The 16298-nt window shown below is 37.7% G+C and overlaps 1 protein-coding gene across 1 annotated transcript; it reads right to left on the minus strand.

Moving 5' to 3' along the window:
* Window positions 1-163: 163 nt before the first annotated feature.
* On the minus strand, window positions 164-13634 carry LOC127431568 (tRNA pseudouridine(38/39) synthase-like). The gene is made up of 7 exons (XM_051682037.1): window positions 13523-13634; window positions 12749-13182; window positions 12325-12596; window positions 10628-10811; window positions 5426-5535; window positions 5064-5242; window positions 164-3578 (listed from the first exon to the last, which is right to left on the minus strand). Exons 2-7 carry the CDS (start codon window positions 13166-13168, stop codon window positions 3301-3303), a joined length of 1443 nt encoding a protein of 480 aa, XP_051537997.1. The 5' UTR covers window positions 13169-13182; window positions 13523-13634; the 3' UTR covers window positions 164-3300.
* Between the last annotated feature and the right edge of the window lie 2664 nt (window positions 13635-16298).

A 16298-nucleotide genomic window follows, 5' to 3' on the forward strand; every position in this document is an offset into this window, starting at 1 on the left:
TGAGTGTAACTATTTTGTGTACACAGTGTATTATAGATGTATTTTAGGAACTGAGGTTGAAATATCAAAATTCCCCCAAAAATACACATCTTTGGCAAAATGTATGCCGATGGCGTTAACACAAAAATGAAAAAGAAAAAATGTCACGAAGGTCGCACAAGGGTTAAGGTATGTAGTTTAATTTGATCGCCCAGGCCACACAACAAGAGTAAATGTTTTATTCTTAGTGATTAATAGGTACTTTGTTTGATTACCACTTAAACATCTTTTAAATACAGCGTCACTATTGGTGTTTGAATGTTTTAGTTCACCCAAAAATGAAAATTCTGCAATTTCAGTATGACTTTTGTAGAAAGGTGAATTTTCGAAGAATAACCTAGCTGCCCTTTTCCACATAATGAATGTGAATGGGGACTTGGGCTGTCAAGCTCCAAAATGACAAAACATGCACCATAAAGGAATCATGACAGTAGTCCATAGAACTTGTGTGCTATATTCCAAATCTTATGAAGCAGTATGATACATTTTGGGCGGTTTCTCACAAAAAGCTAAGTCGTTATTCACTGAAAATCTTACCAATTTCTGTAGCTCTGTGGATGAGTTGTACTGACGCCTTTATTTGTAATTTGGAACTTGACATCCCCAGTCCCCATTCACTTTAATTGTATGGAAAAGAACGACCCGTTTTCAACATTTCGCCTTTTGTATTCCACAGAAACATGTCATACACAAGATATGGTTTGGTAAAAGATGAAGGTGAGTAAACGATGACCAATTTCTTTTTTGGTTGAACTATTCCTTTAAGACATCCAACATAATGTGCTGTTTGTCCAGTACAAGAATTTTACTGTTGATTTGCTCATCCTGAACAAAGACTAGCCTATATGTGAGTTGTTGTGTTGTGTCTAATCATACTCTTGCTCTCTTGTCCATCCATCACGGTTTCCCTTTAGCTGATAAATCTAGACTGCAGAAGTGGTTGTGAACATTAGATGTGACAAATTCAAGCCATCTCCATCTTCTGGTGTATGTTCCAGTATAACGGTTTAAAGATGACTGTTTCTTTACAAACACTCATGGCCAAGTGCGCCTTACAATCTCTGCTGTACCAACCATATTTTCCTTCCCTGACAGCGTGCAAAAGCAGCCACAATGCACCAGGGTAAAGACAAAGTATTTGGAAAGTAGTACAATAGTAAACACAGGTGGAAGTGGGTGCTGTGATCCATCAAGCGAGGGATTTCATACATACTGTCTCAAAGGGGTTACCACAGAAGATTTCACCGAAACAAGTTGTTGAAAAGCCTGAAGAAAGTGGGTTTGCAGAGAATTTCCCCAGTGAAATGTGTGTCATTTCAGTTTGGCATGATCACTGTTATCGTTCTGTTTCATCCATGGATGATATCCACATGGAGGCCGAATCACCAGAGACACTAAAAAAACATTTGAACTTTGTCCAGCGCAAGCTTGAGGCTTGCAGAAAACAGCTGAAATTGAAGAATACCACAATTAGAAGGTTAAAGAGAAAAGTGACTGTTGTCGTCTATCATTTCGGAATTGAAAGCGAAAGATCTCGAGAAAACAAATGGATGCTACCCTTGGGCAATGCAAGTGTAAGTATATAGATATACACATTTGTATATATTTTCTTTTGCCTTGCAGTATACCATGTAAAATATTTCTGACACAGACTTCCTAATAAGACATAAATGCAGTTAATTTGCTGTTGACAGATAAGAGGAAATGAAAATGGTAACACAATGCATTTTAATGTCATCCTTCATGTTGTTCACAGCTGAAAGAGTCTAGATTGTGGTCTACAGGCACCCTTAAAATCAGATTTGATCACACAAGCCACTAAATCATGGACGGGAAACACCTTGCAACCTTTGAGATTGATATTTCTTTCAACAACTTCTCCTTGGACTTGCTAGGTTTTGTGAAATTTTGAAAGGGTTCATTTTGTAGTTGTTACAATACTCTCTTTAATATTGTTGGCTAGCTATATTGTAATTCTCTAACATTTTTGTATACAATTTATCATTTTATAAATACTCAACACCTTGGTTCTTCTCTGAGTTTTAGATGCTTAGTTGAAAGGCTTACTTAAAAGGATGGTTCAGCCAAAAATGAAAATTGTGTCAACATTTAGGCTACTCATCCTCATGTTATTCTAAACCTGTATGACTTTCTTTGTTCTGTGAAAAACAAAAGGAGATGTTGGCAGAATGACTTATATGGACTACTTTCATGGTGCTTTTTGGCATTTTGTGTCTTGACAGCCTCGGTCACCATTCACTTTCATTGTACGGAAAACAAGGTGCACTGAAAGTGAATGGTGACTGAGGAATTAGTCGCTATAATTCTAATGCTTTTGTGTTCCGCGCAAGGAAGTCACATTGACACGTTCACACGTTTTGAACAACTGAGTAAATGGCAGAATTTTCAAGCAGGTCCTGTAACAAGTAACAAAACCTAGTGATTGCTTTAATAAAGTCAGTCAATTTAGTAAACATTAATTCAACATTGTATAAATGGTCATCAGCACACTAGACCTGCATCTGAATATGCATACTTCCCTACTATAAAGCATGCCAAAACCAGTATGCCAATGGAGTAGGGTGTCTGAACCCTCCGTATTCGTAAAACAGTATGTGAGAAACACACGGATGACCTACTATTTCTGGCAAGATTTGGTAGTGTGCGTTAACTGGACACTTTACGATGCCATAATGCCTCGGGAGCTCACATTCAAAATGCTGAATTTAGAAAAAAAATCTACGGCGGAGAACTGCAAGTGCTTTATATACCAAGACAGTAGTTCCTTGCGGTTAAATTGAGCTTGTGAAACAAAACCAGAGTAGATTATTTTTGCAGCTGTTGTTGCTACGTCATACAATCGGGTCACAAGACAATGCCCACGTGCTGGATGAAATATTTCCGGAATGTATTCATACTATTCACCTGCATATCTAAAAAGCATACTTTTGTTCACCGGCTGAAAAATGTGTTCTTCATCAAATGCAGTACATGCTCTGACATTAAGCAATTTCTAACGCAGCTAAGGTTTCTCCACTCTGATCTAGTTTGTGTGAAGAACAGGGACATTGTCTTACGTCCAAATTAAAATTCACACAATACAGAGCAATCCTTTAATAAAATATTTTCTTCTGGAGCTTAGAAAATAAAATAATTGTGGTGCTAAGAAATAAAAAATAAAGGTTTCTGTTGATGACTTCAAATCATTTTTCACACACATTAAATGTGAAATCAGGAAAACTTATGTTCTTTACTCCAAGTTTACATGTTTTGTAAGGGGCAATCCTCAGTTTTTGCTCCTTGGTTTTGCTCTTGGAGTCGGTTTGTTGTTGTTTGGTGGGAATTTTTTGATCGTTTCCCCCTGAACACAGTGGTCTCCTGCCCATTCTCTCCTTCCTCTTGTTCCAGTCGTCCTCTCTTCACAAAGTGCTGGATCTTGGACTCTAAACTCTCACAGCGTGGCCGCTCTAGAAGAGGCTGGTACTTCCTCTGTCTGGAACCTTCCATTAGCCAACACTGCAGAGAGGACGTTGTCTCACCTGAAAAAAAAAAAAAAAAAATCTCAACGATTATCAATTAAATTCAAAGCTGTGACTGATATCTAAAGTAGTTGTTTCGACAAATCTGCCTTTGTAAAAGCAACCATGTCAAAAAATAATTCAACCATATCAAAGGGTAAAAACAACGTGGAACATTGACTATGTTTAGAAAAAAAAACATACGATTTTTGTACTGTATTATGCAGTCTGTTACTGCACACATTATGCACATTTTCTGTATGCAATAGAATACAGAAACGATCTACAAAAACTGCCAAAATGTGCACTATATCAGGGGTTTTAAAACTTTTTGAAGCTAAGGACCCCCAAATATGACAACCACCTTGCGTGAGACCTGAAGGTTGCTATATATTGTGTATAAAGACCAGAGAAAAATTAAGAACAAATTTAAAGTGCGACATTATATAGACAATTTAAATAATTAGATGTCATATTGTTATTGTACTAAAGCCAAAATAAATTATTAAAATATTAATAATAAAATATTATCTTCTGGGATGCACCGATGTATCGGCCAATTATTGACCAAATTAAAGCCATTGGCTATAACCATAGATTATAAACTACCAAAATCAGCCATTGGATTTTATAAAAAAATCTAAACCATAGTACGATCGCATAAGCATTAAAACGGCAATATGAAAAACTGATTGTTTATTTATAATTATGTAAATGTATTGTATTAAGTTTATAATTTTTCTGTGTGCAATATGAAGAAATACCTACCAAAATAAAATAAAATCCGAAAAAGTAAAGCATGTTGAATATAATAATTCATAATATACATTTGTAATGTTCTATGATAATATTTACAATTTGAGTTCTGTTGTTTAGAACTGCAAAAACAAGTGCAGAAATGTTACAGAATTGCGAAATAACCTTTTTTCCCCCACATAGTGTTATTTTTTTCATCTTTTAATCCTTCACTGTGGCAAAATTTTGGCTTGTAATGTGTTCAAAAGAGCTTATCAATGATCAATGAAAATGAATTATTGTTAGTACAATTAAATTGCTTTTTTGTCTCTTTGTACATTTTTAAAGCATAAAAAAATATCAAAATAATTGAGAGTTAAATGTATAAACCAGAAGAGAAACATTTAAATTAATCCAACGTCAAATTCAGTAAATATCGTTTTTTTTTATATTTACAAATACTTTTTTTTTTTTTCTCTATGAAATTTTACATGGACCCCTCCACCACATTTGGAATAAAAATGGACAATAACCATATCTGAGATGATATCTGGACACCATTGTTTAAATTTAACAACATGTGACAAATGTAGCACACTTCTGTTTCAAACGTTTTATTGTTTTAATCTATGTATCGCATGTTTCATGTACTACTTTTAAAAAATATAGGAAGCAAGCAGTAAGCCATTATTCCATTCCAAACATATCCATTATCTATCAGGAATGTTCAATTTTATGCTTTAGTTTCAGTATAATACAGCACCAACACACCTGTGGCTGTGCTCTGAAGGCCCTGGATCATGCCGAGCAGAACTTGGGTCTTGACTGCGGTCTGAACCCAGTGTTGGTGCAGAGAGTTCAAGACATGGTTCTCCTCCTCAGGTTCTGTCCTCCAGTTCACACCCTCGAAATGACAGTCATAAAGCACCAGCGGGTAATCCACCGCCATACTAAACATACAACAACACACTGATCTCCAATCAATAATCACTAATATAGTCATGAAAACTATATAATCATAGGTCTGAAATTTAGGCCTTCTGGCTCATGCTGGTCAAAGCCCAGAAATGACAGTGGAAAAGCAACAAGGGCAAACACACTACAGGCCTAGCAAATATACAGTAAATACCCACCTGTATTGAGGTTTCCTTGGGTTTTTCTCCACATCCAGCAGCTGATCAATGATTTCTGAAGCTTCAAGCCTCTGTCCAATAAGCAGCAGCAAAGCCATCATACAGCGAACCTGTGGCCGAGCAGAACATCAAAAAGAAACCATAGTTTACATCCTGAAACTTCATTGAAATGCACTTCAAAGGTATTTTGAAATCTTTTCCACTCATTTAAAGGAATACTTCACTCAAATATGAAAATTCTGTCATTGTTTACTCACCCTCATGTCATTCTAAACCTGTATGATTATCTTTCTGTTTTAACCCTATAAAGCTGTTTGTATCAAATATGATACACAACATTTGACAGCTCCTGTTTCACTCTCTGTTCAAGCTGACGAGCCAAACAACCTATGGTATGCAAGTTTCACATGTTTATGACACCATCTAGTGGTTAATTGTGAACAAAAGCGGTTAAGTTTTATATCGATCTATTTAAAATGGCGCTGGACTTGAGCGAAAAGTGACAGCTTATTTTAATAAAGTAAAAGTGAGAGTAATGCTTGCATTGTTACTGATATTTTAAAGTGAGTATTTGCTGAGTATAAGCAACTTGTGTTTGGTTAAATTTTTTTATATTATTTTATTGAACACCCCCCTTTGAAATCCATGTATCAAATGTAATACAACAGGCTTTTGAGGTATATCTCTCAATCACCATTACATTACATTCATGCCCACAACAACAACAACAAAAAAAAAAAAAAATCACAGAGCATTAAACATTCTGACAAATACATTTTATAAGATATATTTGCAGTGTGAACTAATATGTCTGTGTATTTTCATATATGCAGCCAGCTCTGTCATAATAAAGTTCTCATTTTCAGCTAACGACTCTGCATCAGTGTGGAGTGGCCTGAAACAACTTACGAACTACAGGACTCCTGTAGTTCCTGCCCCCCAACAACTGTAGGGAACCAACAACTGGCTGACAACTTGAATGTGTTCTACTGTAGATTTGAAAGGCCCAATCTCACACCCCACACCTACTCTGACAATCACTTCACACAAACACCAACACCTCCTGCAACCCCCCTCCTGCTACTCAACCTGCACTTAAGATCTGTGAAGAGGTGTGCCGTTTCTTCTGAAAACAAAAGACAAGGAAATCACAGGGCCCAAATGGCATTTCACCCGCTTGTCTTAAATCCTGTGCTAACCAGCTGGCCCATCTTCACACAGATCTTCAACAGATCACTGGAGCAGTGTGAAGTTCCATGCTGCTTTAAATGCTCAATCATCATTCCTGTCCCAAAGAAACCCAAAATCACAGGACTTAATGACTACAGACCTGTCGCCCTGACGTCTGTGGTCATGAAATCATTTGAGAGACTGGTGTTGGCCCACCTGAAGGCCATCACTGGACCCTTTCTAGATCCCCTTCAATTTGCTTACCGAGCAAACAGGTCTGTGGATGATGCAGTCAACACGGGATTGCAGCATATCCTGCAACATCTGGACATGCCAGGGACATATGCAAGGATCCTTTTTGTGGACTTCAGTTCGGCTTTCAACACCATCATCCCAGCTATTCTCCAGACTAAATTACACCAACTCTGTTTCCACGTCTATCTGTAAGTGAATTACCAGCTTTCTGACAGACAGGCAGCAGCTAGTGAGACAGGGGAAATTCACTTCCAGCACATGTACAATCAGCACTGGTGCCCCCCAGGGATGTGTGCTCTCCCCACTACTCTTCTCCCTGTATACAAATGACTGCACTGCCAAGGACCCCTCTGTCAAGCTCCTGAAGTTCACAGACGACACTACTGTCATCTGCCTCATCCAAGATGACGATGAGTCTGTATACAGAAGGGAGGTTGAACGGCTGGCTCACTGGTGTAGACAAAACAACCTGGAACTGAACACGCTCAAAACAGTGGTGATGATTGTGGACTTTAGGAGGAACCCCCCCAACACTGACCCCCCTCACCATTCTGAACAGCACTGTGGCAGCAGAGTCATTCAGGTTCCTCGGCTCTACCATCTCACAGGACCTGAAGTTGGAGCCCCACATTGACCCCATTGTGAAAAAGGCCCAGCAGAGGTTGTACTTCTTTTGCCAGTTGAGGAAGTTCAAACTGCCACAGGCGCTGCGGATCCAGTTCTACTCAGCAGTCATTGAGTCTGTCCTCTGCACTTCAGTAACTGTCTGGTTTGGTTCAGCTACGAAATCGGATATCAGAAGACTACAAAGGACAGTTCGGACTGCTGAGAGGATTATTGGTTGCCCCCTGTCCTACCTTCAAGAACCGTACACTTCCAGAGTGAGGCAAAAGGCTGGAAAAATCACTCTTGACCCCACTCACCCTGCCCACTACCTTTTTGAACTGTTGCCTTCTGGCTGACGCTACAGAGCTCTGAGCACCAGAACCGTCAGGCACAGGAACAGTTTTTTCCCTGAGGCTATCCATCTCATGAACAGTTAAAACTGCCCCATTGAGCAATAATGATGTGCAATTCACAGTTAAGTCTTTTTACTTTTATATTTATCCAACACATCCTGCCTCTTCTGTCATTCCATTCCCTTGCACTGTATATAACAGATTTGTATTTGCACTACATATGTATGTATGTAAACATACCTGGCAATAAAGCTGATTCTGATTCTGATCATTTTACTTTACAAGCTATTATGATGTCATCTGAGACCTAGCGAAAAAAGTTTTACAATTTCCCTTTTTTAAATGTCAATATAGTGTTTGGTGCATAAAATAAATATGATAAAAATAGCTTATTGAAAAAATAATATTTTATTCATGTTGTATTTAATGTGCTGAATTGAACTGATACATTTCAATCCATATTTATAGACCAAGGAGAGAAAGTAGTCATGGCCAAACTCTCAAACATTTAGTATCTCTGAAAAGCCCAGGGAGTCCTCTGATAATACCCCAAGATTTACCACTGAAGTATGTATGGGCTAATAAAAACTTAAATAACAAATGTCCTACACATAAATTAATTGCCTGGCCTTGGCAGGATAATGACCTTTCAAGCATGATACATAAAAAAATTATTTTTAAAATGTCTTTTTATAGTTTCTCTAATGGTACTAAAACCAGTTTAATGTGTGAAGAAAAAAAAAAAAAAAAAAAATTCATAGATCAGGCTTTATAGGGTTAATGAATATCTCGATCCATCTTTTCAATACAAAGCTACTTGATTGCGACTCACTTTTCAGCTAAAAAAAATTTAATCGTGAGAAAAATAATATAACAGTGGTCCATGCGTCTTATAACCCCAATTCCAAAAAAGTTGGGACAGTATGAAAAATGCTAATAAAAACAAAAAGGAGTGATTTCTAAATTATATTCATCCTTTGCTATATTGAAAGCACCACAACTGCACATTATATGATGTTTTACCTTGTGAATTTGCATTGTTTTTTTTTAATGTACAGTAATTTCAAATCAGATGATTACAACACTCCAAAAACGTTGAGACACGGGCAATTTAAGACTAATAACAATTTGACGAGTTAAAATAACAAGGCGATGTGACACAGGAGACGTTAAACTGGGGAGGCAATTGTGTCATAGTACTGTATAAGGAGCCTCCAAAAACAGCCTAGTCCTTCAAGAGCAAGGATCATTCGAGACTTGTCAATTTGCCAACAGCAAATAATCCAGCACTTTGAAAACAATGTTCCCCAAAGACAAATTAAAAGGATTTTGGGGATTTCACCCTCTACAGTGCACAATATAGTTAAAAGATTCAAGGAATCTGGTAAAAACTCTGTGCATAAAGGGCAAGACGAAAACCACTTCTGAAGGCGTGTGATCTCTGACATCACTGTCTTAAAAAACATAATTCATCTGTAATGGATATCATGTACATGGGTATGGGATTACTTTAGTAAACCTTTGTTAGTCAACACCATTCGCTGCTGCATCCACAGATGCAAGTTAAGAATTTACTATGCAAAGCAGAAGCCATACATCAACACTGTCCATAAGCGCTGCCAACTTCTCTGGTCTCGTTCTCAGCTTAGATGGAAAGTAGAACAGTGTAACTGTTTTTTTAGTCCGAAGAGTCCACACTTCAAATAGTTTTTGAAAAACACAGCTGTCGTGTTCTCCGGGCCAAAGAGGAAAAGGACCATCTAAGATGTTATCAGCATCAGGTCCAAAAGCCAGTGTCTGTATGGGCCAGGGGTGTGTCAGTGTCCATGGCATGGGTAACTCGCACATCTGTGAGAACGGCATGAATGCAGACAGATATGTACAAATTTTGGAGCAACATATACTGCCATCCAGCACTATCTTTTCCAGGGATGTTCCAGAATTTTCCAGTATGACAACTTCAAACCACATACTGCCTGGATTACAAGTGCATGGCTGTGTGAAGCTGAAGACCTGCATATTGGATGAATGGAGGAAAATTCCACTTTCTTAACAAACTTGTGTCTTCAGTGCCCAAATGCTTAATAATTGTTATTAGAACAAAGGGTGATGTTTCACAGTGATAAAGACTCGACTGTCCTTACTTTTTTGGAGTGTGTTGCAATCATCTGATTTGAAATTACTGTACATTAAAAAAAAAAAAAAGAAATTAAATTTCACAAGGTAAAACATCATATAATGTTTAGTTGTAGTGCTTTCAATATAGCAAAGGGTGAATATAAATGACAAATCACTCCTTTTTGTTTTTATTAGCATTTTTCCTACTGTCCCTACTTTTTCAGAATTGGGGTTGCTCGCTTTCAGGTGAAAAACAACGCAAGTTCTCACATGATCACGCGTGCCAATGTAAACGAGTTTCACTGGAAAAATGACTTAAATTCTGATTGTTTTTTAGCAAAACATATTGTTTGCTTTTAAAAGACTTGGACAACTTTTATGAAAATGTTTGGTGCTTTTTAAAGCTTTAAAGTAGGTCACTATCTACTGCCATGGACTGAAATATTTATTAATGAATCTCCTTTTCTGTTCTGCATAATAGAGAAGGCCATACAGGTTTGGAATGACATGAGGGTGAGTAAATGATGACAGAATTATCATTTTTGGGTGAACTGTGTCTAATGTCATCTCTCATTGAATGTGGCTGTCATGGAGCATGACAAGATGTTTTTCAGGGCTAAAAAGTGGAACCTAAAAAATACAAATAAAAAAGAGTTTTTATCATCAAGTTGCGGTTTTAAGCATTTGGTGGAATCCTCACCTGGTGATACAGGAAAGCGAGACCTTTGACCTGAAACACATAGAGCTGGTGAGGGTCATGAGGGCAGGTGGAGTTGAGTTGGGCTGGCTGAACGGTGGCAGACAGGATGGTTCTTTGAAACTGTAAGACTCCATTACCCACGTCCATCTTACAGAGGTTCCTGAAGTCATGTGTGCCCTCATACCTGCATGACCAGGGAAGTATTACTATCCACTTTAGATAACACTGATGTACCCAAACACCTTAAAACAACCTAAATACTTTAACAGCAGCTAGAACAAACTAGAATTAAGACATGGGGTATTTTTCAATGATCTGTCCATTTTTACAGCGGCCATAAATGTATTAGGACACTTAAGCCACACTTAAAAATGTGAATGTCATTGTATAAGATAAAACCAACTGGTTTCTGCAAACAAATTATGCTTTTTTCATAACTAACTTCACTGAGCCATTTTTTCAATTGTTTTTAAAAAACAGATGTTCATGTCAAGTTCACACAGGTGTCCTATAGAGTAACCACAGGTGTAGTTCACCCAAAAATGAAAATTCTCTCATCATTTACTCACACTCTTGCCATCCCAGAAAGATGTGCATGACTTTCTTTCTTCTGCTGAACACAAACGAAGATTTTTAGAAAAGTATCTCAGCTCTGTTGGTCCATACAATGCAAGTGAATGGTAACCAAAAGTGTAAGCTTTAAAAAGCACATAAAGGCAGCATAAAAGTAATCCATAAAACTCCACTGGTTTAATCCATGTCTTCAGAAGCGATCCAGTTGGTTTTGGGAAAAAACAGCCCAAAATTTAACTCATTTTTCACTGTACATCTTGCCATTGAAGTCTCTAGTAGAGGTCTTCAGAGGTCCACCCTAACCCGAGGACCCGTGACCCATACGGGTTCGGATCCACGTTTTATATGGTCAGCCGGGTCCAGGTCGGGTCCCATTCTGTTTAAGACTGTTTAATACCAGAGTCGATCCGAGAAGACCCGGCCATGATCAGACAGTGCTGATGATGATGGTGCTGTGTATGTTGTAACTTGCAACATTGTAAAATTAGGATGAGAAGGTGTGGACCGGGAAATAAGGTGTAAAACGGAACGGAGCCACAATGAGCTGAGTGACGTCAGAGGCAAAGCGGAGTTAAGGCACACGATAGCAAATTAGCAATGCTAACGTTAGCAGCCGTGGCAATGAATGAGCAATCGTTATTATAGTTCTAAAGGGCAAACAGTCGAAGTTATCTCATGGGAGATACAAAAAAGCTGCAACGCTGATTCTAAACAAGTCACGTTTGTCATCAGTCACCGTGACAGCAAGTGGACTTTTGAAGCTGAAATAAGGAGTAGATGAGTTATGCTGTTTCAATCAGCAAGAGAGGAAAAACTGGATGTATTTTACCAACTTTCTTGGCAAGGAGGATGGATTATATGCATCACGGCCAGGCACAGGTGAGAAGACTACTAACGTTACATTAGGGTAAGACACAAAGTTTTGTTTTCACAACTTGTAAATTAACTTGTTAATAGCAATCAGCTGTGAAATCAGTGTCGATCAGGTCTGTGTCTGTAAAGTTATAGCAAATATTACAACTTTGTTGGATACAACTTTGCCTTCCTGTGGTGATCAGCATTAAGCCTCAAATGCAAGTAATTGAGTTGCTGGTGTTGATTGAATGTTGTTTTCATCCACTTACCGTTTGGCGGCCTCAGCCATGAGTTCCACATCCAAGTCTCCACGAGGAAAGTAGTATCTGTAGGTTCTGGACTGACAGTCAAAGCGTGCACTGAAGCCGGTATCTACAGGAGCCCATTGCAGTATCCTAATGTCCGGAGGCAGGACCCTGTTTAGCATCTTCACGTATGGTAATTCTTCTGATGCAGCTTTGCCTTTGGCCACCACGCCAACAGGGACAGTCACACCTAAACCCCCTTCATACTTTAAGGAACGCAGGTCAATGGATATAACCTGGAGATGAGAGAGAATATCAGGGTTCCTTTTGATAGGGTTAACTTATTACTTTATAGTAATACATCTGGGTGTTGTTTTACTTGTCATGTATTATTAATTGTACTGACAGTTCCAATTAAACATAATCACGGATACAGATATAACACTACCTGAGAGAAAGCACTGACACCTTTATCCGTACGGCCACAGCGGTGATAGTTGGAAGTCTGTCTGTCTTGTATCAGTTTAGTTTTCAGCAGTGCCTCAAAAAGTCGGGCTTCCACAGTGTTGTCTGTGTTTTCCTGGACAGCGAAGCCTTGATACTGCCAGCCGAGATATGCCAGCCGCAGTGCCACATGCCGACAAGGGTGGGCGGAGAAATCAAAGGGCCTCTCTGCTCCTCGTTTCTTTCCTTTGCTCCTGTTTTCTTCACTTTGTTGACTTTTTAGGTGCTCTGAATGAAGACTGGGTGATGCTTTAGCCCTCTCTCCAACCCCAGCTCCATCTTTCTCTGCTTTCAGTAGCTCTTTCAATCTATCCACCTCTTCTTCCAAAGCCTTGGCACGTGCCAGTAGGGCTTCCTCTGCCATGGCTACACTAAACACTGCGGAATAAATAACAGGGAGGTTCTGATACCAACTTTTCATTATCATTGCAGTTAATGTTGTATGCATTTTTTGCCAAATTTACAGAAAACAGAGATTTGTAATATAATTCAGTGAGGTTTAAATATCAGCTTTGCATTATCCCTTCATTTAATAGTGTAGAGGCATTTAATTATTTTGTTGCATTGACAAAACAGTAACTCAGAAAGACTTCATAGAGATCTAGACATATCTGAAGTACAAATATCCACGTGTTTTGTTTAACATCGAGCCTTTGGGCACCTCGACCTCTTGATAATTCTATAAAAATATATTTTATAAAACGACAAAGAATATTACCTTTAGTTACACCCACACCCTTTGTAATTTTTCATTAAAAAAGGCAAAGCTACAAATAACAATGAACTGTGTCTTTTCAAACCGGCACACTGGCAGTGACTTCCGTGAATGTTATCTGTCAAAATAAAAGTCCTGACTTTGGCCAATAGTCAATCGTATTGAACGAACCAGAAACATTACTGTCCTACCTGTTTGGGAATTGCCCGACTGTATACAATAAATAAATAAATAAATTAGAATGATGGCTTTTAATTTGTGTGTAGAAAAATTAATTGTAGTGTCTCCCTTAAAGAAAATAATGTATTATTTTGTGTCAACATTTATTTTGTAATAAGTTTCTTAATTATTTATGGCAGATTCTTTATCCATGATACGAAATGGTTGAAAACCAAACCTAAATGTCATTTCTTTCTTACAGAATTGTTATTTTATCATAGGATGGTAAAGTTGTGTAAAAACAGCAAAGCAATAAGAATTGTTAAGATTTTTGATTTGCATAACTTGATAACTTAAATTTTTTCTTTTCTGATATATATATATATATATACACACAGGGTTGGGAGGGTTACTTTTGAAATGTATTCCACTACAGATTACAGAATACATGCTGTAAAATGTAATTTGTAATGTATTCCGTTAGATTACTCAAGGTCAGTAATGTATTCTAAATACTTTGGATTACTTCTTCAGCACTGGTTGATTTTTTCACTTGTTTTGACTATAAAAACTCTGCCAGTACAGTAAGACAAAATACACATGTTAAAAATACATTCTCTGAAAAACCGAAATATCTTATGCAGTGCTGTTTCTAAAACAGGATCAATCAAATTGATATTTTTGCAGGAAAACAATAAAAAAAAAATATGATCAAGAATATGATTTTTGCCCTAATATCAAAGGTCTTGCTAGAAAAAAATAATTATGATCTAATGTGAATTTTCTTGATAAAAAATATGATCGTGTCTGGTAACGTGCATTTAAAATGGCTAGAAATAGCATTTTAGCTTAGCGTAAAACTGACAATTTAAACAAATTACATTTTACAGCATGTATTCTGTAATCTGTAGTGGAATACATTTCAAAAGTAACCCTCCCAACCCTGTGTGTGTGTATATATATATATATATGTACAGTTGTGCTCAAAAGTTTGCATACCCTGCCATAAATTGTGAAATTTTTGCATTGATTTTGAAAATATGACTGATCATGCAAAAAAACTGTCTTTTATTTAAGGACAGTGATCATATGAAGCCATTTATTATCACATAGTTGTTTGGCTCCTTTTTAAATCACAATGATAACAGAAATCACCCAAATGGCCCTGATCAAAAGTTTACATACCCTTGAATGTTTGGCCTTGTTACAGACACACAAGGTGACACACACAGGTTTAAATGGCAATTAAAGGTTAATTTCCCACACCTGTGGCTTTTTAAATTGCAATTAGTGTCTGTGTATAAAAAGTCAATGAGTTTGTTAGCTCTCACGTGGATGCACTGAGCAGGCTAGATACTGAGCCATAGGGAGCAGAAAATAACTGTCTAAAGACCTGCGTAACAAGATAATGGAACTTTATAAAGATGGAAAAGGATATAAAAAGATATCCAAAGCCTTGTAAATGCCAGTCAGTACTGTTCAATCACTTACTAAGAAGTGGAAAATTCGGGGATCTCTTGATACCAAGCCAAGGTCAGGTAGACCAAGAAAGATTTCTGCCACAACTGCCAGAAGAATTGTTTGGGATACAAAGAAAAACCCACAGGTAACCTCAGGAGAAATACAGGCTGCTCTGGAAAAAGACGGTGTGGTTGTTTCAAGGAGCACAATACTTGTTGACCCGTCTCCAAACATAGCGCTTATGGTTGTGACCATAAAGCTCTATTTTGGTCTCGTCACTCCAAATTACAGTGTGCCAGAAGCTGTGAGGCGTGTCAAGGTGTTGTCGGGCATATTGTAACCGGGCTTTTTTTGTGGCATTGGCACAGTAAAGGCTTCTTTCTGGCAACTTGACCATGCAGCTCCTTTTTGTTCAAGTATCGTCGTATTGTGCTCCTTGAAACAACCACACCATCTTTTTCCAGAGCAACCTGTATTTCTCCTGAGGTTACCTGTGGGTTTTTCTTTGTATCCCGAACAATTCTTCTGGCAGTTGTGGCTGAAATCTTTTATGGTCTACCTGATCTTGGCTTGGTATCAAGAGATCCCCGAATTTCCCACTTCTTAATAAGTGAAGTAACAGTACTGACTGGCATTTTCAAGGCTTTGGATATCTTTTTATATCCTTTTCCATCTTTATAAAGTTCCATTACCTTGTTATGCAGGCCTTTTGACAGTTCTTTTCTGTTCCCCATGGCTCAGTATCTAGCCTGCTCAGTGCATCCACGTGAGAGCTAACAAACTCATTGACCATTTATACACAGACACTAATTGCAATTTTAAAAAGCCACAGGTGTGGGAAATTAACCTTTAATTGCCATTTCAACCTGTGTGTGTCACCTTGTGTGTCTGTAACAAGGCCAAACATTCAAGGGTATGTAAACTTTTGATCAGGGCCATTTTGGTGATTTCTGTTATCATTATGATTTAAAAAGGAGCCAAACAACTATGTGATAATAAATGGCTTCATATAAATGCTGTTAAATTATTTGTATAAATTCCACAAATTATTTGTATCTATATTATTTGTATCTATATATTTATAATCTATTTATTAATTAATGTTAATCTCTCACTTTTGACTTGTTTCCTTTAACACTGATGATTGTTATTGCATGTA

Source organism: Myxocyprinus asiaticus, chromosome 41 (assembly GCF_019703515.2).
Source record: "Myxocyprinus asiaticus isolate MX2 ecotype Aquarium Trade chromosome 41, UBuf_Myxa_2, whole genome shotgun sequence".
Lineage (NCBI taxonomy): Eukaryota > Metazoa > Chordata > Actinopteri > Cypriniformes > Catostomidae > Myxocyprinus > Myxocyprinus asiaticus.